This window comes from Primulina tabacum, chromosome 3 (assembly GCF_025594145.1).
Source record: "Primulina tabacum isolate GXHZ01 chromosome 3, ASM2559414v2, whole genome shotgun sequence".
Classification (NCBI taxonomy): Eukaryota; Viridiplantae; Streptophyta; class Magnoliopsida; order Lamiales; family Gesneriaceae; genus Primulina; species Primulina tabacum.
Genome location: NC_134552.1, coordinates 8757768 through 8780635, shown reverse-complemented (window position 1 = coordinate 8780635; position 22868 = coordinate 8757768). Strand labels below are relative to the sequence as shown.

General features: G+C 36.2%; 4 protein-coding genes across 6 annotated transcripts; 2 read left to right on the top strand and 2 right to left on the bottom strand.

Annotated features, from left to right (window-relative positions):
* The first annotated feature begins 1852 nt into the window (after positions 1-1852).
* On the top strand, positions 1853-3472 carry LOC142539968 (uncharacterized). Its single transcript, XM_075645764.1, has 4 exons — positions 1853-2213; positions 2431-2574; positions 2681-2760; positions 3212-3472. The coding sequence occupies exons 1-4, from the start codon at positions 2098-2100 to the stop codon at positions 3337-3339; spliced, it is 468 nt and encodes a 155-aa protein (XP_075501879.1). The 5' UTR covers positions 1853-2097; the 3' UTR covers positions 3340-3472.
* LOC142539966 (stromal 70 kDa heat shock-related protein, chloroplastic-like) lies at positions 3394-7318 on the top strand. Its single transcript, XM_075645761.1, has 8 exons — positions 3394-3927; positions 4451-4703; positions 5161-5240; positions 5385-5527; positions 5613-5711; positions 5799-5988; positions 6073-6471; positions 6668-7318. The coding sequence occupies exons 1-8, from the start codon at positions 3394-3396 to the stop codon at positions 7064-7066; spliced, it is 2097 nt and encodes a 698-aa protein (XP_075501876.1). The 3' UTR covers positions 7067-7318.
* A 502-nt stretch (positions 7319-7820) lies between these two features.
* Positions 7821-13639, bottom strand: LOC142539967 (coatomer subunit delta-1-like). Its single transcript, XM_075645762.1, has 12 exons — positions 13540-13639; positions 13136-13210; positions 13013-13052; positions 11360-11583; positions 10829-11071; positions 10574-10751; positions 9348-9658; positions 9013-9205; positions 8764-8917; positions 8413-8475; positions 8234-8330; positions 7821-8078 (listed from the first exon to the last, which is right to left on the bottom strand). Exons 2-12 carry the CDS (start codon positions 13136-13138, stop codon positions 7989-7991), a joined length of 1596 nt encoding a protein of 531 aa, XP_075501877.1. The 5' UTR covers positions 13139-13210; positions 13540-13639; the 3' UTR covers positions 7821-7988.
* A 1184-nt stretch (positions 13640-14823) lies between these two features.
* LOC142539965 (putative magnesium transporter NIPA4) lies at positions 14824-20817 on the bottom strand. 3 transcript variants are annotated; one of them, XM_075645760.1, is made up of 9 exons: positions 20202-20797; positions 18767-18823; positions 16970-17060; positions 16735-16895; positions 16505-16632; positions 16265-16402; positions 15931-16023; positions 15576-15681; positions 14824-15220 (listed from the first exon to the last, which is right to left on the bottom strand). In XM_075645760.1, the coding sequence occupies exons 1-9, from the start codon at positions 20374-20376 to the stop codon at positions 15114-15116; spliced, it is 1056 nt and encodes a 351-aa protein (XP_075501875.1). In that variant the 5' UTR covers positions 20377-20797; the 3' UTR covers positions 14824-15113. The 3 variants fall into 3 exon arrangements, with proteins under 3 accessions (XP_075501875.1, XP_075501872.1, XP_075501874.1); XM_075645757.1 differs by having other exon boundaries at positions 16265-16632; positions 20202-20817; XM_075645759.1 differs by having other exon boundaries at positions 14824-15202; positions 16265-16632; positions 20202-20809.
* Between the last annotated feature and the right edge of the window lie 2051 nt (positions 20818-22868).

Here is a 22868-nt window from a genome sequence, read left to right as displayed (position 1 = left end):
TAAAGGGCCTTTTTCAGCTTGCACACATTGTTACATGTGTCCCCTTCAAATCCCGGTGGGATGTTCATGTAGATTTCCTCATTTAGATCACCATGGAGGAATGCATTCTTAACATCATATTGTAGCAGTTGCCAATTGAAGTGAGCAGCCAATGCTAACAGGATTCTCACAGTGTTCATTTTTGCAACTGGAGCAAAGGTTTCCTGATAATCCACCCCATAAGTCTGAGTGTACCCTTTGGCTACTAACCTTGCTTTATATCTTTCAAGGGATCCATCAGCCTTGTACTTCAATGTAAAAATCCACTTGCAATCAACAATGTTTTTTCCCTTCGGTTTATCAACGATCTCCCATGTTTTATTCTTTTCTAATGCACTCATTTCCTCTCTCATAGCATCCCTCCATTCCCTTTTTGACAATGCCTCAGCCATATTGTTAGGGATGGCAATGATGTTCAAACTCACAATGAATCCTTTTTGGGTTGGTGATAGGCGCTTGAGAGAGACATAGTGAGATAGTGGATAGAGTGGATGTTTAGTACATTCTCTGGTTCCTTTTCTAACAGCAATGGGAAGATCCAGAACGGTTGTTGAATTAGTGGTTTGTTCAACAGGTTGTGTGTGTAAAGGTGGATCTGATCTTACCGTAATTTCATTTCCAGAATGAAGGCTGCTTGAAGAATACGAAACCCCAGAAAAATTCCTAGGGCTCTGATACCATGTGAGAAATCAGATAATAGAGAAAAAATTTTTTTTTTGTATGTCATTCTCTTTGAATTGATATAATACACGGTATTATATAGGAGATTACAAGAGAAAAATAAGGAAACTAACTCAATCCTAAATCTGGAAACTACCTAACTAATTCCCTCAATATCAGGGATTACAAATTAATTCTCCAACCTATTTACAGAGCTATTTACAGCTCAGCGACACCTCGACAATGTATAATAGTAGTTAGATAATTTGGTATGTGAAAATATTACAATTTAAAACATTCTCATCTAATATTGTTAAAATCTTAATTATTTACGTTGATTTTTTTCTTATGTTGTAGTTTTTGGAGTTTGTTATTTACTAACTTAAAATAGAGCTGTCAAACTTTTGTTATTCAAAAGTCTCGTGTGATGCAACACCTAATAATTGTGGTGGTCTGGATTGCTTTTGACTAATTTTCTCTAACATAACATTTGGATGTAAAAAATGTAATTTTTGGTTAACAAAAATTTAATTTCCAACTATACCATTTATTTACAAAGAACTCACGTTTAAATTAAATAATTAATAGTGTATGTACTACATTTTGGATTAATTATTTATATATTATACTATTAATTTTGAGAGATCCAGAATAACTAATTTTAGAGTTATAATACGTTTTTTGATAAATAAAAAATATATATTTCTCCAAATTACGAAAAATATATATTTTTAAATAAAAATTTCACCAAAATCGTGATAGTAAATTGATATCTTATTATCTCTATCTTAATAAAAAAATTATATATATATATATTTTAATTTTTAAATTAAAAATAATCATATTTTTTGTGACATAAAAATATTTTTAATTTTAATCTAATATTTTGAATTCAAAAAAGAATTTATTTAACATCAATTTTTTAAATATATACACACACACACACACACACGCAATATGTACAAATTCAAGAACTAAAAACTCGCAATAAAAATAATTTAATTTATTTTAAAAAACGAGGTAACTGACAATAGAAGCCGCCTCTGAAAGATTGAAACTGAGCTTGAGCTGAAAGGTAATTCGTCGTTCTTGAATTTAGTAGTTTCCTTCTTCACTCGAACGGCCCCTATATTTTGTGATAATTGGGCAATTTAATGGGGCAAACTGTTGGTTTTGTAATACTTTCTGTATTGAATTTCAAATTGGGTTTGGAATAATGCGTTTTGCAGGATTGTGTCATTCAAAATCGTCGTTATTTCACGGTGGATTGAAGAAAAACTATAGAATCGCGTTTAGCTACTCCCATGGAGAATTTTTTTTTCTTCGTAGTTGCATTGCTTTTGTCGCGTCTCTTGAAAAAGAGCGAGTAAATTTTTGAAAACATGGGATGCGAAAGGAATGACAACAACGCAGGTGTATTTGATTTTGAAATTTAATATTTTGGGACTCTCGAAATCCCAGGACACTTGGCTGCTTGATAACATTTTGTCTTGGAAGCAACTCAAAGTTACCAGGTTGGGAGTCTAAATTTAAGTCCGGTTTCAGAGTGCAAAGTTTGAAGTTTTTAGAAATTTAAAACTAAACTTGAATTTTAATTTTTTTTTAAATCTTATTTGGGCTTGAGAGGTGGTTTTCAGGCAGTTTACTACTCTTTAAGATGAGTCTACCGATGATTGTTTTGAACAAAAAAACTGTGAGCTAATTGGTGTGTGTTTGGATGGCTGTGCAAAGGTGCCTGGAGCAGATTGCAATGGATCGGTGTGAGTTTGATCAAATCATTCGCATGAGTCTGAAGAGCCCGGCCCCCAGTGGAAGTAGAATCATGAAATCTCACTCACCATGGGGAACATCCAAGAACCCCGTCAAATTCCGACTGTAAATAAATATCCGACTTTTCTACTGTGGACAAATAACAAATTTATTTGGATGGATTGAGTTTTTATTCTTTTGTTTCCTTTGATATTTATGAACCATTTTGCAGACCAACTGCAGGCAACCTAGTACCTATAATTGAAATTGATGGTCAGAGGTTTAGAGATGCTTTCATTTGGAATCCGTCAGGTAATTTATTTATGATGTATATGCACCTACATTCATAAACTATTTGTTTGTTTATTCTTGATCCGTTATCCCTAGGACTTATTTGTTTTGTCTGCTTCCTGATTTCTTGGCACAAGTTTTGTTTTTTTTTTTTTTTTTGAAATGAACTTCGTTAATAACGCTGAAATGTTACAAAAATCCAAATATTCAATTAAACAATCCGGGTCTCAAAATAAATAGATGGACTAGCATAGAAACGAGCAGCTGGGCAAGAGCATGAGCTGCTATATTTGTTTGTCTATAGACAAACTGAACCGAGAACGAGGTTCTTTGGCACAAGTTGAAACATAATTTTTTCTGTGTGATTATGATATATAGAAAAACCTTACCTTTTTTAACTTAATTTAAATAATTTTCCTGATTTCTTGGCACAAGTTGAAACATAATTTTTTATTTATTTATTTATATTTAGGCGTAGACGAGACGAGGTTTCTAGAAGGTGGGAGCAGAGTCATAAACCTAACAGCACTTCCTTCTCTTATCTCCTTCCCCTCCACCAAATCGCTACTCGCTCATCCTTCCACCGTCTCCAATTTCTAGGTTCCCCACTCGTCTATAAACCCTAAAGCAGTTTAGAATCCGATTTTGCAAATCATGGCTTCATCCACAGCTCAAATTCACGCCCTTGGTGCTACCACTCACTTCACTTCCTCAAACAGACTGAACAATCCCAGCAAGACTGTGTTTTTTGGGACGAAGCTCAACAACTCGGTGTCGTTTGGTCTCAATCTCAAGAGCAAGGTCAGAGGTGGCAGCCGTCACTTCCGTGTGGTTGCGGAGAAAGTTGTGGGGATTGATCTCGGGACGACGAATTCTGCGGTGGCGGCGATGGAGGGAGGGAAGCCGACGATTGTGACTAACGCTGAGGGTCAGCGAACTACGCCGTCTGTGGTTGCATATACGAAGGCCGGAGATAGGCTGGTTGGGCAAATTGCAAAGCGGCAGGCGGTGGTGAACGCCCAGAATACCTTCTTCTCGGTGAAGAGGTTTATTGGGAGGAAGATGTCTGAGGTGGATGAGGAGTCGAAGCAGGTTTCTTACAATGTGGTAAGGGATGAGAATGGGAATGTTAAGCTCGATTGTCCTGCAATTGGGAAACAGTTTGCTGCTGAGGAAATCTCGGCTCAGGTGTGTATATAATACCTACTCGTCATTTCCGCCTTTATAACGAAAGTGGTCATTCTATGTCTTTCTTGATGAGAAGGCTATTCACTCTGTCGCAGTTGATGAGGTTTCTGTAGAAATTTTATTGGAAAAGGATATCCTTTTTTTGAGGTCAAGTTGATTGCATTAAATTCAGTGCGAATTTTTAGTTTATGAACTTCATAAATATGTTTTTTGAAATGTGAGTGCTTAGATTGTTTGACGCATGTTCTTGGAGTTAAAGAGTATTTAATATTTTATCCCGAGAACAATTTTTTTTTCCTCTTGTGCATGTAAACTTTGAGATCAATGATAGTGCACCCTTATGGCACACTGCTTTAGCACCTAACGATTGAGTTTATTGGTGTGAATAATGCATCTTATAGTTGTTCTCTAGTTCAATTAATGGTCGGTTTAACTTTTTTCCTATATATTAATATGATAATTGTGCTGTATAAAATGCCAAAGGATGGTTTTAAGCAATTCTTCTTTCGCTCTCTGGCTTTAGGTTTTGAGGAAGCTTGTGGATGATGCTTCGAAGTTTTTGAATAACAAGGTCACTAAAGCTGTGGTCACTGTTCCTGCTTACTTCAATGATTCTCAGAGAACTGCAACCAAAGATGCTGGTCGTATCGCTGGCTTAGAAGTTCTCCGTATTATAAATGAGCCCACTGCAGCATCATTGGCCTATGGTTTTGAGAAGAAAAGCAATGAAACTATTCTAGTTTTTGATCTTGGAGGTGGTACTTTTGATGTTTCAGGTGAGGAATGTCTCATTTATTTTCTAGCTCAACCCTTGTCCCGGTTCCCCATTTTCTGTTGTTCAACTGAAGCATGATTGTCGTCTTGTCTTACCTGTTCATTTTGTTGTTTAAAATAGTGTCCATCTTTTTTTCTTTAATACGTTTGCATTAATTTCTGCTTTAGCTTAACTGCTCAAGCATCAGTTTTTGTCATGCCATATTTAAAATGGTAGAATTCTTTACTTGTACAAGAGTACTCAACTGTGTCATGAAAATTCTAGTTGAGGCCCGTGAACAAGCTATAAGAAACATTGCTATTTTCTTGGATGCATTCATTGGCTATTTTATCGCCTCCAAATATATTGTGAACTAGTGTTTGATTTGAGATACAATTGTCTAGTGTGTTCAATAGTTCATGAATGTTTAGGCCGTTGACATGAAGTTATTTTTAATTTTCCTTCTTCCTTTTGATTAGTTCTTGAGGTTGGTGATGGTGTGTTTGAGGTGCTGTCTACTTCTGGAGATACACATCTTGGTGGTGATGACTTTGACAAGGTTCAGATTTCTTATTGCTAATTCTTTGAAGATGACTCTCCATTTTCTTCTCATTGTTGCTGTGATGTTGGAAATATGCATATTTAATTTTACAACTGCATTTGATTGTTGATGCTGTCATTCACTTTTTTGGATTTCATCCAGAGAATTGTTGATTGGCTTGCTGCAAGTTTCAAAAAGGATGAGGGGATAGATCTTTTGAAGGACAAGCAAGCTCTTCAGCGTTTGACTGAGACAGCTGAGAAGGCTAAGATGGAATTGTCATCTTTGACGCAAACTAATATCAGGCACGTTTATTGTTCAAAATTCGCTGACACCCTTTGCAACTTCTTACATGCTTAATTGTTCACGTTGTTTTCTTCGTTTTGTTAGTTTGCCTTTCATTACTGCCACTGCTGATGGCCCGAAACATATTGAAACAACTATTACACGTGCTAAATTTGAGGAGTTGTGCTCAGATTTACTGGACAGGTCAGCTCAATCATCTTTGTGAGTAATTAGCATGTTGTGATTATATAATATTTTACAACTTATTGGAGGAAACCGTTTCCTTATCAGACTCAAAACACCTGTTCAAAATTCATTGAGGGACGCGAAGCTGTCTTTCAGTGATATTGACGAAGTTATCCTTGTTGGTGGTTCCACACGTATTCCAGCTGTCCAGGAACTTGTCAAGAAATTGACTGGAAAGGACCCAAATGTTACTGTCAACCCAGATGAAGTTGTTGCCCTTGGAGCAGCAGTTCAGGTTTGGGCATACCCTGTTTTAGCTGTCTTATTCTGGCTGGGTAACATCGTTTGACAAACATTTTTGCTTATTTTATTTGTTTAGGCTGGTGTTTTGGCTGGAGATGTCAGCGATATAGTGCTTCTGGATGTAACCCCACTATCTTTGGGGTTGGAAACACTTGGTGGGGTAATGACCAAGATTATTCCTCGAAATACCACTTTGCCTACTTCAAAATCAGAGGTGTTCTCAACAGCAGCTGATGGTCAGACAAGTGTTGAGATAAATGTTCTTCAAGGCGAGAGAGAGTTTGTTAGAGATAACAAATCTGTAGGCAGCTTCCGTCTTGATGGAATTCCTCCAGCCCCTCGTGGGGTTCCTCAAATTGAGGTTAAATTTGACATTGATGCAAATGGAATACTCTCTGTCGCTGCCATTGACAAGGGAACTGGGAAAAAGCAAGATATCACCATTACTGGTGCCAGCACATTGCCTAGTGATGAGGTAAGAGTTTTTTATGATGTCTTCACCATATCATATGCTTTTACAACCACTACAGCAGCAAGCTAAATTTGAGCTAATGAAATGAAAGTCTGTCTTTTAACTTTGACTACTATTAAACCCTCGTTAATTACTTATTTGGAAACTCGCAATTTTTTCCCCTAATCCTGATCCAGTGCGCTCTTATATGTTACTACAGGTGCAGAGAATGGTTAATGAAGCTGAAAAATTTGCAAAAGAAGACAAGGAGAAGAGAGATGCAATAGATACTAAAAATCAGGCTGATTCTGTAGTTTACCAGACGGAGAAGCAATTGAAGGAACTTGGAGACAAAGTTCCTCCCCCAGTAAAAGAAAAGGTTGAGGTAAAACTTGGAGAACTTAAGGATGCCATTTCTGGTGGCTCAACCCAAGCAATGAAGGATGCAATGAGTGCTCTAAATCAAGAGGTTATGCAGCTTGGCCAATCATTATATAACCAACCAGGTGCAACACCTGGTACCGGCCCCACACCTGGAGGAGGAGCTACCTCTTCGGAATCATCAGGCAAGGGACCTGAAGGAGATGTCATCGATGCTGACTTCACAGACAGCAAATGAGGGAACATGAGACAGATATCAAGCCTGGTCAGCGATCTTAACCTCTTATCATTCCTTCTTGTGTTTATACGAGAATATTTTTGCTCGATTTTGATGGAGACAGGGTGTTTGAGCAAATTTAGTTATTACAACACAGTATGAAAGTTTTTGAACATCCTAATGTTTTAACCTTCCAGATTGTATCATCTGCCAACATCAACGATGGGTTTGGGAGTTCCATATAGTAAATTCTGCATTTCACTGTTCTGTTCACAGCAATGTTTACTTGAGTGTGTACTGGGTTATTTGTAGCTAGTTTCATTTTTCAAAGTTTTTTATTATACTAGCGTACTTATTATACATGTCTGTTTGTTTCATTCTTAATGTGCTCCCCACACAATACTTGATCGTTAGGTACGTGAGCTGCTTTATTAGCAATAGCTGAGTGATAAAAGAACATATTATAAGAGTTTGTTGGAGATGTTTTCATGCACAAGACAAGTATGGATACATCAGTATCGCAAGTAATGTCTTAAGACAAGTTCGATGTTCAGTGGTAAACGTATGGTGCATACACGGGGGCGCCATTGGACTTCACAGTCCAATCCATAAAAATCCCTGATTAAATAGCGGCGAAAGTAAATTTAAACCCATAAAGGAATATTTCATACTGTTATCACTTTTTAAATGGGAATTGAACGATCGGAATTTTCACGTCAAATGTATTTGATTAAAAGCACGAGAGGGAAAAAAAATCATGGCGCAACAACGATCATGAAAAACACCTTCGTATTTTAACTTTCATGCCCGGAAATGTCAACTTGGGCAAAATAGAATTATAGACAAATTTGGAATAAAAAAAGTAAAATGCAAATAAAACAGAATGTGTCCGGTTTCGAAGCAGAAACTGACCAAAAATATAGTGTTATCACTGTCGGTGTGATCAAACTACTTGGTAATTTTCAGTGGACAGCTGAGTTCTCTGTGAAAACTTTGGCGGATTCCCTCCTCTCGATGGCAAAACGTTGACGACCTGCCATAATTGAAATCAGTTAAATTACAACACTAACTGAGAGGACGTGCTGCATTCAAAAATAGGATTGCAACTCTGTTCTACGTTCAACGAGTCATTTGGCGATGAATATAGTAATCAAAGTATTACTGTAACAATGGGATGGAGAGAAAAACCTTCAGATCACTGAAAGTGCTTGAAGAAGTAAAACGCACAGAAATTGGGAATAACTCGGAAGTATCTACTGCAGGAATGACGAATTCCATAGATCCACTGCAAGGGTATCCAATTTTCGATTAAAACTGAATAAGAACACTATGAAACATCGAATGAAGTAAATTTGTAGCGAACTAACCTGCGGTTTGAGTTATCAATAAGCACAATAGACCACTCTAAAATAGATTTTTTGGAATCATACCTGCAATTTATATCAACAATGTTCACATATGCTTGATATTCAGAATATATGCAACTAATTTAATTTTAATCTATGTCAGAAACTTCTCTAGCATGAATCCCTCATGCAACAAACACAAATCCCTATAATGCCAACATTCAAGTCTAGTCATACTTTAAAGTTTTAAACTAATATCTGCACATTCAAGTAACTTAAGTTGAAACTATACCAGACACCATGCGGCAAAGGGAACTCAATGAATCCTGTCTATCGCACAATGATCAGATGTGAATAAAAATAAATCCTCACCTCCACTCTCCATCAATCTGTTGTACTTTTGGTGGATCTCGCAGAGCAGGAAGAGGAATTGAAATCACAACATTCTGTAGATCAAACATAGTTGGAACTTCATACTCCAAATTCACATAGGTTTCATTTCCAGAAAGAGAAGGCCAGCAGTTTACTGCAAGATTACAAATGAAGAAGCTGATAAATGAAATTTATATATCTATATGTATATATTACTGTGAAAAGGGGAACACTAAAAACAAAGCTCACTCGACAGTGGCACATAAGACTCATTTGCACTTTGCATTCTCCACTTCAACAGACTAACACCATCACCTGATTGGCCAGTAGGAAATGGCCTATTTGGATCCTTGAGACCTAAAATATTTTCACCGGAAAACAATTCCTTGTTGACATTGGGGTGAGTTTTAAACAGAATTCCTGGATTACCACCAGTTTCTATCTGAAAATTGAACCAAAATCCAATATTGAATAAAATATATACTCTATACATACAAACACAAAGCTGAAACTTCTTGGAAGAAGAAAGCAACAAGGTAAAGGGTCAATAAGGATGAAGTATGTTAGAGAAAAAAACTAGAGACCTGAACTTGGATGTGTCCATCCTCTTGGTTAAGTAATTGGAGTGACAAGGTACCCTGCAGATCAAAGTTTCCAATACCACCATCGTGTTTTAAAGTTACATTAAGCTTTTCTTCCACAGATAATGTAACAGGATCACTTGGTGGTGGAGCAGCTATTTTGGACCGACCAATACTTGGTCTGACATCTTCAACAATCACTTCACCTTCAGCTTTGAGAGATTCCAAAAATTGGTTGGCCCTTTGGGTTTTCCCTAGTTGCATACCAAGACCTTTAGGTGGAGCTGAAGCAGAAGCTGAAGCAGGAGGACGTCCTAATCATAGAAGTTCCAAAGCAACATAATTAGCCAATACTCAAATCATTTATAAGCATCTCAAGACCAACATATGCCAGGAAAAATATGCAGCTAACAGGGCAGCAGTAACCACTTGAAATCATCTTAAGAAACTATAAACAGGACCATAGGTTATCACAGTGACAGTCTTTGTTCGCATATAAATGACACATCAAGATTGTTCCAACCAAAGAACGATAAGTTTATAATAGGTGTCAACAGCCCAGAGTTATCTCAAAAGGAAACTACAGCTATGTTATGTCTTCTTTTGCTACATCAACAGCCTCCGTCATAAATAAAATAGCCCATGAGAAGACATGAAAAGACCGTTCGATTTGCCATTCATATCATGCTACAAAATATTGGACATCACTTTGCTGTATTACTACTCTTCATGAAATTGTAAAGGAATGGAAAGACCTATAAGTACATTAACAAAACTACCTGGAGCTGAGCACACAGACTATTACTATGGTTGGATTCAACTATCTACTTGCTCCATGTCTCTTCCTCTTTCCCACATCAATAAAAGAAAATAACTAGGAAAATGTACAGAAATAGAATAATACCCTACCAAATAAATAGATCCATTTTTATTTATTGAATTGTCATATGATTCCACATGTTCCTGCAATTTCATCTTTTAATTGAATGCAATTACTAGCTATAAAACAATTGCAGCAATGATAAGGTAGAGAATGAAGAAAAACTTCAAATTCATATAAAATAGGTTACGTGTTAAGTCATGCAAGTTATTTTAACATAAAATTTGAATTAAAGGTGGTGAAAATCAACAAGCATCACCAACAAAGATTTTACGTGGCATAATAATCTTATTAATGAAGTAGAGGACATTATTAACTAGTTTTTCAGCAAGGTAAAACTAACACATACCTTTGGGCTTAGAGGACAGGGATTCCATGTCAGCACTTAATCCAAAGCCTGAACCACTTCCAAAACCACCACCATTACTGGAGATACTGGTGTCACTGCCAAAGCCACCATCAATTCTGCCAGAACCCATTGACTGCATAGACATAAATCCTCCTTTCTCACCCCTATTCTTCTCGATCTAAATAAAATTCACAAAACAAATTAGTGTACTGGTGCCAAAGAAAGAGCATTGCTACTTTAGTTCCGATCCATCACCTTATTTTTGTCAATCTCGCTAGCTTTGCGCTTCATGACATCCTTGGTTTCATTGATCTTACTTTGTAGTACCAGCTTGTGCAATCTCTCTTCATGACTTTCCATCTCACAGTACTGTTTAACTTGTGCAACTGTGACATTCTCTTTGTGTCCAAGTGAGATCACTTCATCAAATGCAAAAAGAATCTCAAAAGCTGTCTTCCCAATGCCCTCTTCATCGAGGGAGTACGAATATTCAGGCACCTAAAAAGCCGTTAAGGAAATAATACCAAACTTATAAAAACAATAATCATGTGAGAAATTTCCTGTAGAGTTCCATCCATTATGCTGACAATTGCTTGAAAACCGAACAGCATTGAAGAATCCAGCAATTTGTGCACAACATTTTTTTCTTTTTCATTTCCTAACGGAAATCAATAAGCAAGACTAATATGAAAGAGCAGTAAATTAAACAAGATCAATAGTGAAGGTGCATATTAAAAACAACAAAATTTTCAGCTTAACCATATTATCACCTACTAAAAAGGATACTAGTTTTGAAAGTAGCCTCAATGTCTCCAAATCTTCAAGAATGTTGCTCTGCTTATTCGTGACTAGAAGCAAGTACAGGGACTCTATCGGCTGGTAGACATAACGGACATTTTCAGTCTCAACATATGTGTGCTGTTTTCCAGTTCCGACCAATTTAGGGAAGGCTGCCAGATATCCCTCAATTCGTATACGAGACATATCAACAAACTGCCTTGAAACAAGGGCTGTGGAAGACATAAAAGAATAAAGTTAAGCATGGTCAGTCAATCACCCCACAGAAAAAAAAAACAAAAATATGACTTATTTATGAGGTACAAATAAAAAATGATGATTAAAAAACCTACGTTATACAAAGCTATAAAATAAGTGGACAAAAAAGCTTATTACAACGGGAGGATAATTCAACAGGGAGCAAAAAACCATGACAAAAAATTGTTACCATATCACAGTAAGATCACTGAAAAGAACAAAAAAAAAAAAAAGATAAAATATACAAGAGATAAGCAGCATAAAGCTAATAAAAACTTGGCCAAACTCAAATTCATCGATGACCATAAAATACAACCAAGGGCCAATGAATAAATAACAATATGCAATGCCCTGGAATCATAAGAAAAGTGGTTGAAAACAATTTTATCATACCTCTTCACACCAGTTAGTCTCAATAGGAAAGTACTGAGACTATTGAGTGACCTTTAGAATCACTTCTACATCAAGTATACAACCTCTTATACAACTACGGGACCAATTTATGCATAAATCGTTCACCTTAAAATAAATTAACCTCGACATTGGAAACAATTACAAAATAAAATTCATAACAGGAAGAACAAAGCCGAAAAACATGTCCAGGATAACAGGCCATCTCCTTATTCAAAATATTGTAAAACACGGCAGAACCTTTTCCTGATGCATCTTTTCTCTATTCTTATATGGATAAAGGCCTCACAATAATAAACACTGCCTTGAAGTCACATAGAAGTTTATATAACATTCAAATTCCCAATCATATCATCTCCAAAATCTCGGAAAGATGAGTCGATAACCTGTGAGCATATGCAAGCCATACCATACTGGTAATTACGATGCATAGGACAGTAGTCAGTCATATCATAGAACCACAATTGAAATTGATGCTCTTAATATTGAAAAATTAGTACTTTGTAAGTGACCATCTAATATATACGTTTTTAAGGATGTTGGAAAAATTCCCTACGGCCAAGACAGAGGTTTTATATTGATTTACAGCTCGCAGAGGTGTTATCTTCAACATTGATACTTGATAATGCTAATAATGTTGCTTCACAGTAGATAGTTGGAATCTTAGTTTCGAAACTTGAAAATAGGCACTCAGGGTCAGAATTCAGGCATCAAGGGTATCCAGCGTTAATTAATCACCGGGGAGCCAGATAAGTAGATTTTGAAGAGGTGCTCGACTCATAGATGGGGTAAGCCACTTACATTGATTACCTTAGTGTCAATCTTTAGTTCCAGCATGTTGTCACTTGATTTACAGATTTATGCCAATGCTGTCAAATTTTACCGGTTGAATTGTGTTTGAACGAATAATTATCAATAATATCACCCTACTACTGGAACCGAACCAAGTAAACAAAATCTAGAATATTGACATTGAAACATTTAGACGCTCACCTTTGCCAGATTTGCTGATGATGCTCGCCGCAAGCACAACCTGCATTACATATCACATAAACAGTCATAAAAATATAAATAAATACCAACGTGATACATAAAGAAATTGAAGTCAAAACTTACCATCTTGTCACTCTCAAATTCCACTTAAGTCACCACTCGAGAAAATAAAATGACAAAACAATTCCCCAACAACACCTGAAATGCCAAACAAGAGACTTCAGTTCCGGAAGAATTCCGGCAAAACCACGACTCCAATACAAAACAATAAAATATACGAGAAGACCAGATCTGGATCAGCAACATAAATTTTTTATCTGAAAAATGCAGAAATTTAACTTTTGTATTCGTCAACGTAGCGGAGATCACATAATACTATATCAAACAGCGTTCCCCAAGTTTTGTTCCCGGATTAATGTAACCAAAACAAAACATCAAGGAGATCAGCATGATTCTGAACAAATCAGAATTCGAATCACACAAAACCCTAGACTTTGAACCCCATCAAAAAGGAATTTTTAACGTACCAGTGAAATCACCAGAGCGAGCCACAGAGCTGCGAGTCGAGAATAATAAATAAACCGAGAGCAATATCATCAGAATTATTTGTTCATCAAATTTCTTTTATTTCACGTTTTTTAAAAACGTGTCTGTATTTATTTTTAAAAAAGTATCATAAATTAGTAGGACTATGAATAAATGGTTGGTGATTTTGTTATTATATATAAAATATTTTAGCTTCAAAAAATATATATTATACTTTATACTGATGGAGTTGTTTTGTTGATTAACGAAATCAGTCTATTTGACTAAAAAAGAAAATGGAATGGAATAACATATAAAGAATATCATATTTTATCCAGAGAGTCCTGTTTAAATTGGTGAATACTCGATTCAAACAATAAAACACTATACTGATAGTGTTTTCATCTTTATTCCAATATCATTAGATCGTATATGTCATTCATATTTTTATAGAAGTTGACATATATGTTGATGATTCATGGTCTAACATTTGACCAAATCATAGGTTAAGAAATTCTCCGGAAGTAGCATATAATAATCCTCTAATCGATGCTAGGAAAAATAAGATAATGTGGTGAAATTCACTTATGGTATATCGAACGATTATTTTACAATGGCCCGGCTGTATACATACATGCAATATGACCAAACAAATAAGAGATATATGTTAAATCCGAACAATGGTTACTTCTTCAAAATTTGTCACATATTATTTTAGATGTGAAACAATTTAAAATTATTGTAATTGTTGACTATATAACAACTTTATGCAATGCTCGAAATTAATTAAAAACAGAAATGAAACATGATAACGGTTTATTGAATAAATTTTTTTATGATGTTTGGTGTCCCACGCCACTCCAAAAATACTTTTTAACAGATTGAGTATATGGTGGATACGTAATTTGGGCCAAAAAGAGGGATGAATTTCACATCCATCATTTATCACATCTTGTAGAAGCCACGCACCAATCCAAGTACCCTATTTCACCTAATGTTCTTTATATATGATAAACATCCCAAGATTTTGAGGCCCGTGACCAAGAAGAAATTTTGAAGGAATAGGCCGAGGATATAGATTCATCATCACTCATAATTAGGACCACAAAGCCATATCTTTTTATCTCGTGCCAAAAATAGCGATGCCACAGTTGCACAATTGTGTATGTACATTTGATTTTACATGCCAAAGTTACACTGTCATAATCGTCATATATATGCTAATAAAGAACACCCATGTACCAGATTCCTTGGGCAATTGACGGATACATGGATGGGCTGTACTATATAGTACTGTTGAATGATTAGAAGAATTCTCAGTCAATAATGTTGAAGTAGAAGTTAAAAAGAATCGATTACAGCCTGATAGTTGTGTGGTTTCATGAAACTACAAGGCATTCTTTAATTATACAAGAGCGATGGCGATGGCGAGCTAAAATTGAAGCAATTTCGTGTCACTTTATCACCTCTTTGCTCACCCGCATGGACTAGGAGTCGCAAGATCTGATGATAAGGCGAGGAAGTGACCAGACGAGTATCTGATTGAAGTACAATCGCAGAGGCGTGGTTTCAGTTTTCACGATGTTCGTAACGATTCCTGTCGTCTTAGAGGGATACCTTCTTGGACATAACCATCCTCTTCATCAGCGTGCTTAGGAAGTCGCACTGCCATAGACATGGAACCTAAATTTAATGCCATCATTCGACAAATAACAAAATATGTACGAAATTTGGTATCATGTTAATCTTGTACTTGGACCCTGGTTTATTCCTCGGGGGTGCGTTTGAGTCAACTTCGCTTTTGAATAGTTCATTGTTCAGTCTAAGCTTTAATTAAAGCTCAGTTTTGACTGAACTCAAACTACTGGTGGGTCATTGTTCGAGTCAAGCTCGTATAAATCAATATGATTCAAGCTTAGGTGCTCGTGACCTACTTGAGCTCAAGTTGTATGCACCACTATTCAGTCCCATCAATTCATTTTTGTTCTGACTTACATGAATCAACAACGATAAAGCTAACAAGGAGTTAAGCGCATACCATCCGCTATGTCTTTTGTTTTGTGAAGAAGAAATGTTCCCGAAAGAATAGTCACGAACCCGCATAGTTCTGTAACAATCTGTGTGGGATTTTGCCTATCCCAGTCCTACAAAACGAACAGAACCTTTTAATTCAAATGCCATAAAATTAAATATAAAAAATTTTGAAAGGCTGCCAGTCGATCCTGAACTTCATCCCCTGAATGCACAATTTTTTCATGTTTGCCTAAACATCAGCAAAAGAAAGCTTTTTAACATCCAGATTCAATTTTGTTCCACCAATTTATAGTTCTATTACATGTCAAATATTCAGAAAATAAATAAAGATACTGTGATCCCAGTAGCAGAAAGTTTACCTTGAACATGATCACACTTGCCAATATAGTGAAGGATGTGAACATAACATAGTAAATGGGTGAAACTACGGCTGTGTTGAATGTGTCTAGAGCCTGAAAACAAGAACTGCCAAACATAAGAAAATTGAACATGGCAAGGTGTTAAAAAGAAAACTAGCCTTTGGCAGAAAAGAGATGCGGTTTAAGAATAAAAGAAGTTTTAAGTATAAATGAGTAGAGAAGATAATTTCATCAAGAATTCATCAAATTTCTTTCCTGAAAAGCTAAATAATGTTCAAGCAGAAGTTAAAAAGCTGATCATACGACAAATCCAAGGGATACAACAAATCTTTACCTTATTTAGATAATTCATTTGCGTAAGTACACAAATAGTCACAACCATGGCAAAGGTCCATGTCTGGGGATATATTAGCTGATTCGTTCCTGATAAAGTCAGCTTCAATGCAATTCCAAGTGCTTTCACACTCATGACCTGTGGAGCATTTCTCGTAATTTCAACATAAAAAAGAATAAAAACGAAATGAAAGCAACTATATCCATTTCTTAAGATGAAGATAACATTAATGACACCTACCGACAAGGAACCAACCAGTGAACAAACACCAATGTAAAACAAGATATGTGTCTGGCCATATTGTGGGATATACTGGAATATTAGAATGAGGACAACGGCAATCACTAACGCTGCATAAAATAGAAATGCTGCACACAAAAAAAGAATTGTTTATGCTACTGCATACCCAGACAAGAATTCTGCAGTACAACAAACCAAATGATTGAAAATGTATCACAAAACTTAGTAACCTGGCTCACTCGCGAGATCCCACACCTCTTTTACAGATTCGATCTCACGTTCTTGTGGAGCATGTAGCACAATTGTGGTGGAACCCACAACACATAAAGCGCATCCAAGAATACCAAAAATATGTAGCTTCTCCCTTAAAATAAAATGTGCAAGTACAGCACTGCAACATACCCACAGTAATCAGTAATCCAATCAAAGTAAAACATTTGTATGGTCTATGGTACGGTAACATACCTGATGATAATGCTGAGTGCACCAAGTGGAGTAACCAGAATTGCTGGTGCAAATGCATAAGCTGCAAAATTTGCAATTTCTCCCACAATCACTGTTCAGAAAGCGCACGAAGAAACAAAAAAAATCAGTTTAAGAACGAAGCATGATTTCCAAAGCAACAATAGATTTGAAAGTTTACATGGTGGTTAGAATAGCTACAAGAAAATTCTCGGCTAACATAGGAACATATACAAGAGGGCAGAGCAGCAGGAGAAAACTAATTGATATGATCAGAATGAGGAGAGCTAACACAGGCACAACACAAGGCCATTCAGCTAGCTTTAGCCACATGCCCTATTGTTTAGAAGTTTGAAGTAAATTGAGGAACATTGCTGCCTGCATCTGTCATCAAGCATTCGCCGATTTTGTTAATTTCAACAATAAGCGAGATAAGATTTGGTCGGATTTTTTGTCATAACTGCACATTATATTAACCGATTTACATGTTGTTTGTTGCTCTAAAGAATCTATTCAGTGCCATCGAACAGGAAGATACAGACGAATCACTTTGAACGACACAAGAGCAGGCCAGTAATCCTTGCTCTGAAAACCACGTATAAGATACAATGGCATTCTGCCACAACTGTTTGATAACGAAAAACTAAATTCAAAACTGATGTCTTTGCTTTCTGTAAAGAATCCTCGGCTGCTAAACTAACACCAACCAAAGCTTTTGTCTCTAATATTAGTTGCAAAGGAAAACCTTAAATGTACATAAATCAGTACTGATGCTCATAAAAACCACATGATAGAATGGCATTGGTCAATGAGGATCTAAAGGACATCCAACATAGAAAACATTTTTCACTGAAATCTCGTTAAGAGTCTAAAAAATAAGCGGTGCTCTAACATTACAGCATCATCACCCTACAAAATGTTTCGTATTAAATAGTTTCTATAGCAACATTCAACCAAACAAGAAACCCATATGCCCCAAGATACCTGCATTGGAACAAGGAGAATTTGAAATCACCAAAAAGGGTTACAGTGCCAGTAGAGAAAATCCGACATCTGAATTAAGAACTAATAAACCTGCAAAACCACACATCCTGGAAAAGGTTCCCCACTCAACAACTTTAACACAAATCTCGTTCACTTGGATACAAAAATCATCTATTCTCCTTCATGATTCATCTCCAACCAAAATATCCAAAACAAACCAGCTTATTTTCAGGAAAAACAAGTCTCGTAATGATTTACCTACACGTACATAATTCCCCTCATCCAACAACCAAGATCACACAGTAAATACTTTCAGCCCTTTTTAACATTTACCCTAATCCTCAATATTATCACAAGCACAGGATCAACGAGTCTTATCTCAATAAGGATTCGTCAAGACCACTCTCCCATCAATATAAAGTCTAAAAAGATAATGTGAGACTTGAAAAAGATTTTAAGCTAATTCACAGCAGTTTCTCCCCACGTCACAGCAGTAACAGCTGGTCTATTTCTCTGTATCTGAAACATTTTAACTAACCATGCATAATACACACAGAAAGACCACTTGATAAACTGGTGTCTTATATCAAATAAGGTGCAAATATTCACCTTCTCCCAAGTAAATTAAGCAAAGCAAACAAAGATATTGCAAGTAAAAACAATTCACTACGTATCAGATCCATCATAAAATATTTCTAGCTTCCTTTTTTGCTTACAGGGAGTTAATGCTAAAGTGATTATGTTGTTCAATCAAATAACTTCTCATGAACTAATTTACACTCGATATAAAGACAGAAATAGAAATGAGTGACTCACTTGTTATCATGCCTACCCACCAGAGTGGCTCGAATAGATATGAATATCCACCAACTCCTGTTGGAAAAAAGGCAGTAAGAGGAAACTATTGTCAAGATTCTGAAAAGGAAACCTAGCCTATTCGACCAAAAGCAATTAACCAGTAAATATGGATATCATTTACAAAAGAACCACAAAAAACAGCAGTATTACAAATTCCTCACGCACCTTCAAGTTTCGATAAACACTTGCAAGCCCTAAGTAAAGGAAAAGGAAAATGCTTGATGCAGAAAATTTTAGCCACAACTCATCACTAACTATAGCAGTTACTGTTTCTCATAAATAAATTTCAGCTCATTACTTTGAAGTAATAAAGGGCAAATTTGTTTTTTCAGCCTGTACTATGTGCAACATAAATTCAAAATTTTGAAACTGTTGGAAATCAAGTTGGAATTGGGTTTGATGTATGGTTCTGAGATGCTGAATCGAAGTTTCTTGGGTAAGAAAGTAGCCAGGAGGAAGTTGGATGGTAGGGATTGCTTCTGCAATTTTGAGATTGTATTAATTGTTAGATCTTGAGTTTAGCAATCGTGCACTATTTGGTATATGAGCATGTTCTTGAACAACATTGGATGTATAACATGCAATTTTGACTTCCTGTCCAGCTAATTTTGTTTAGACACTATTTTGGGAAGTCATTTGGTTTAGACGCCTTAAGACATTGACAAGAATCAAGGATTGCCTTCTTAGCAATGTAATGATGTTGTGATGATCTAAACTTACATTATAGGCCTCTGTAAAGTAATATGAAAATCTTTCATTCTTAAGCTATAAAAAAACCTCAACCAACTCGTTTATAATTTTAGGATACTAACCATCATTAGATTTGAAAGTTTTAGCTAGTTTTCAAATCGTGTTTTTAATGTGATCTCTGCCAACAATTGTGGTGTAATAAAATTGTTTGCTTAGATATATAGTTTAGGATGACAAGCCATTCTCAACAATACTGATTATTAATTGTCGGTTATTATATAACAGTTTCATCAAAAAAGGGATATAGATGTATAAAGAAATTGAAACCATTGTCATTATTAATACACTGAAGCGGTTGCCAGATATAACAATGAAAACAAGATTTAAAATTAGTTCGTTAAAACTCCAAATCTAATGATATCCTAAACTTATTATCGAGCTGGTCGAGGTTATTTTAGTTTGACAGAAAGCTAAGAATGTGTGTCATACACTCATACTCATACATCAAATATTGATAAATACAAGCTCGGATGAAGAGTTGCGCAATCGCATAACTCAAAACTCAGATAATTCAATTCAGAATCACAAAACCAGACATCAAAACACTAAACCAACTCAATTTTCAACAATTTCAAAAGGATCGAATTATGTTGCACATAGTACAAAGCTAAAAACACAAAATTGAGTAAGTTGGACCACTTACCAGCCCTGACGCCAGAAGCACCCGCTTTCTTTAATCCCTTCTTCTTGACAATGAAGCTAGCTCCAATGAAGAAACTGGAAGATAAACCTAATACCAGCCCCTTTATATTGTCAGAGGACATCCCCTTGTATGCATCCGACATTGCGTCAGCCGCTCCCGTATCCAATGCGGCCATATCCAAAATCAGACAACAACAATAAAATAAAGATAATAGAAATACAAAATCCCAGAAATCGTAACGATCACGAGCTCCTCATACACCACTGCCAAAATGGTTTTCAACAAGCTTCCACATGAAACCCAGTAAAATATCTTACTGGGTCCGAGAATTCTTAATGGTTTTCAACAAGCTTCCACAAGAAACCAGCGACGTTTCCAATTTGGATTTCTGCTCAGAAGATCTGATATCTTTCGGCGGTGGAAGCAGAGGCAAAGACAGGGAAAATGGTTGACTGTCAGTCGCTGAAAAGCAAATGGAATCGGGAACAAATTGGATTTTTGTGCTAAGAATGATTTTTAGATTGGAAACAAAAGAAAAGAGTGATCGGTTCGGGGGATCGAGAGGCTCATTGGCAATAATAAAGAAAAATAAATCTACACGCGTGTCATATAATAATTATAATCATAAATGATTTTCAACTAATTATTTTATCAACACTTTCTTCCTTTTCTTGTAATAATGGTTAAAAAAAACAGCCTGATTTATTTCGTTCTTATTTAATTTGTATGATATAAATAATATAATAAAATTCAATACATCAATTCTTAAAAAATAACGCAAGATATATTAGAATAGTGTTACACGCTTTTGTATTAAGGAAATACGTTTTCTTCTTCCTTCCATTTTTACTATAAATAGGACATTCGTTGTATCCTTCATATGATCTTTTCTCAATATAATTGTTTGAGTTTTATGGAGATTATCTCTCGTTCATGAAAATTCATTCGCTAATATGGTATCAGAGCAATAATTTGCAGTAATTCTGTTTCTCATCCATAGCGAGAGGTGCTCCAAACTCAAATGTTCAGGGTTCCACCAGCAATCAGGGTCAGGGCCAGAGAATCGCGTTCGAAGATTCTGGCAGCCTCTTCTACTTGCAAAATGATGATCATCCTGGTCTTGTTCTGGTGTCTCATACCCTCTCAGATAACAATTACAACACCTGGAGTCGTGCGATGACTATGGCACTGACGGCGAAAAATAAATTGAGTTTCGTCGATGGCACATCTGTGCGCCCTCCAATTGAACATTTGTTGTATGGTGCTTGGATCCGCTGCAATAGCATGGTTATCTCCTGGATCCTTAATTCGCTTTCTCGCGAAATTGCAGATAGTTTGATGTACATTGCTACAGCGCATGAAATTTGGATTGATTTACGTGATCGATTTCATCAAAGTAATGCCCCACGTATATTCCAGATTAAGAAACTCTTGAATGGTTTACAACAAGGATCAATGGATATCAGTGGGTATTATACTCGTATGAGAACTCTTTGGGATGAATTGAAGGATTTCCAGCCGATTTCTATATGTACTTGTGGCTCGATGAAAGAGTGGGTGAACTATCAAAATCAAGATTGTGTTTTACAATTTCTGATGGGATTGAATGATTCTTATGCTCAGATACGAGCTCAAATTTTAATGATGGATCCACTTCTAGTCATGTCTAAGATTTTCTCATTGGTAGTACAGGAGGAAAGACAACGATCAATACATAAAGAAGCTTATGGTGGTTCTGGATCTGCCAATCCACAGTCTTCCATGCATCAATCATTTGCTGCAACTTTCATTAAAGGATCTTCATATGGTAAAAGCAATAAAAAATGATAAACCAATGATTTGTTCTCATTGTCGTTATCCAGGGCACACAGCTGATAAGTGCTATCAACTCCATGGGTATCCACCTAGTCATCCAAGATACAAACAAAAGCAGAATGAAGATCGCACCCGAGCCAGTCAAGCTCGAGCTTCCACTTCTGCCTCTCCTGATATTGTTCCAGTCGGTCATTCCAATGACAAAGGCTCAAATGGTACGGGTGATTCACTTAGTCCTAAGCATTGCAAGCAGCTCATTGCTTTCCTTAGTTCCCAACTTCAACTTGGATATGGCCCTAATTCAGTTGAACAACGGCATGAGCCTTCTGTTTCCTGTTTCAGTTGTATAAATCCCTTATCCTTCGCTTTTACTTCAATTCTGAATTGTGATTGGGTGTTGGATACTAGAGCAACACACCATATTTGTTGTCTATATCACTTTTCTCTTCATATACATCTCTTGATTCAACTATCACATTGCCTAATAATTTCACTACACCAGCAACACATATTGGTTCAGTTCATTTGTCCAGTGATCTTGTTCTGGAGAATGTTCTGTTCGTCCCTTAATTTCATTTCAACTTGTTGTCAATTAGTTCACTCACAACTAATCTTCCTTGCTCAGTTGTTTTTTCTTCTGATTCTTGTGAAATTCAGGCCCTCAACGAGAACAAGATGATTGGGATGGGTAGACAAGTTGGCAATCTCTATGTGTTAACCAACTCCAGCCTGGTATCACGAGTTTCTCCACCAGTATCCACTGTCTGTAATGTTTCCTCAACTCAATGTAGACTTTGGCATTTTAGAATGAGTCATCTATCTTCTTCCAGATTATCTGCCATAGGCAATGGT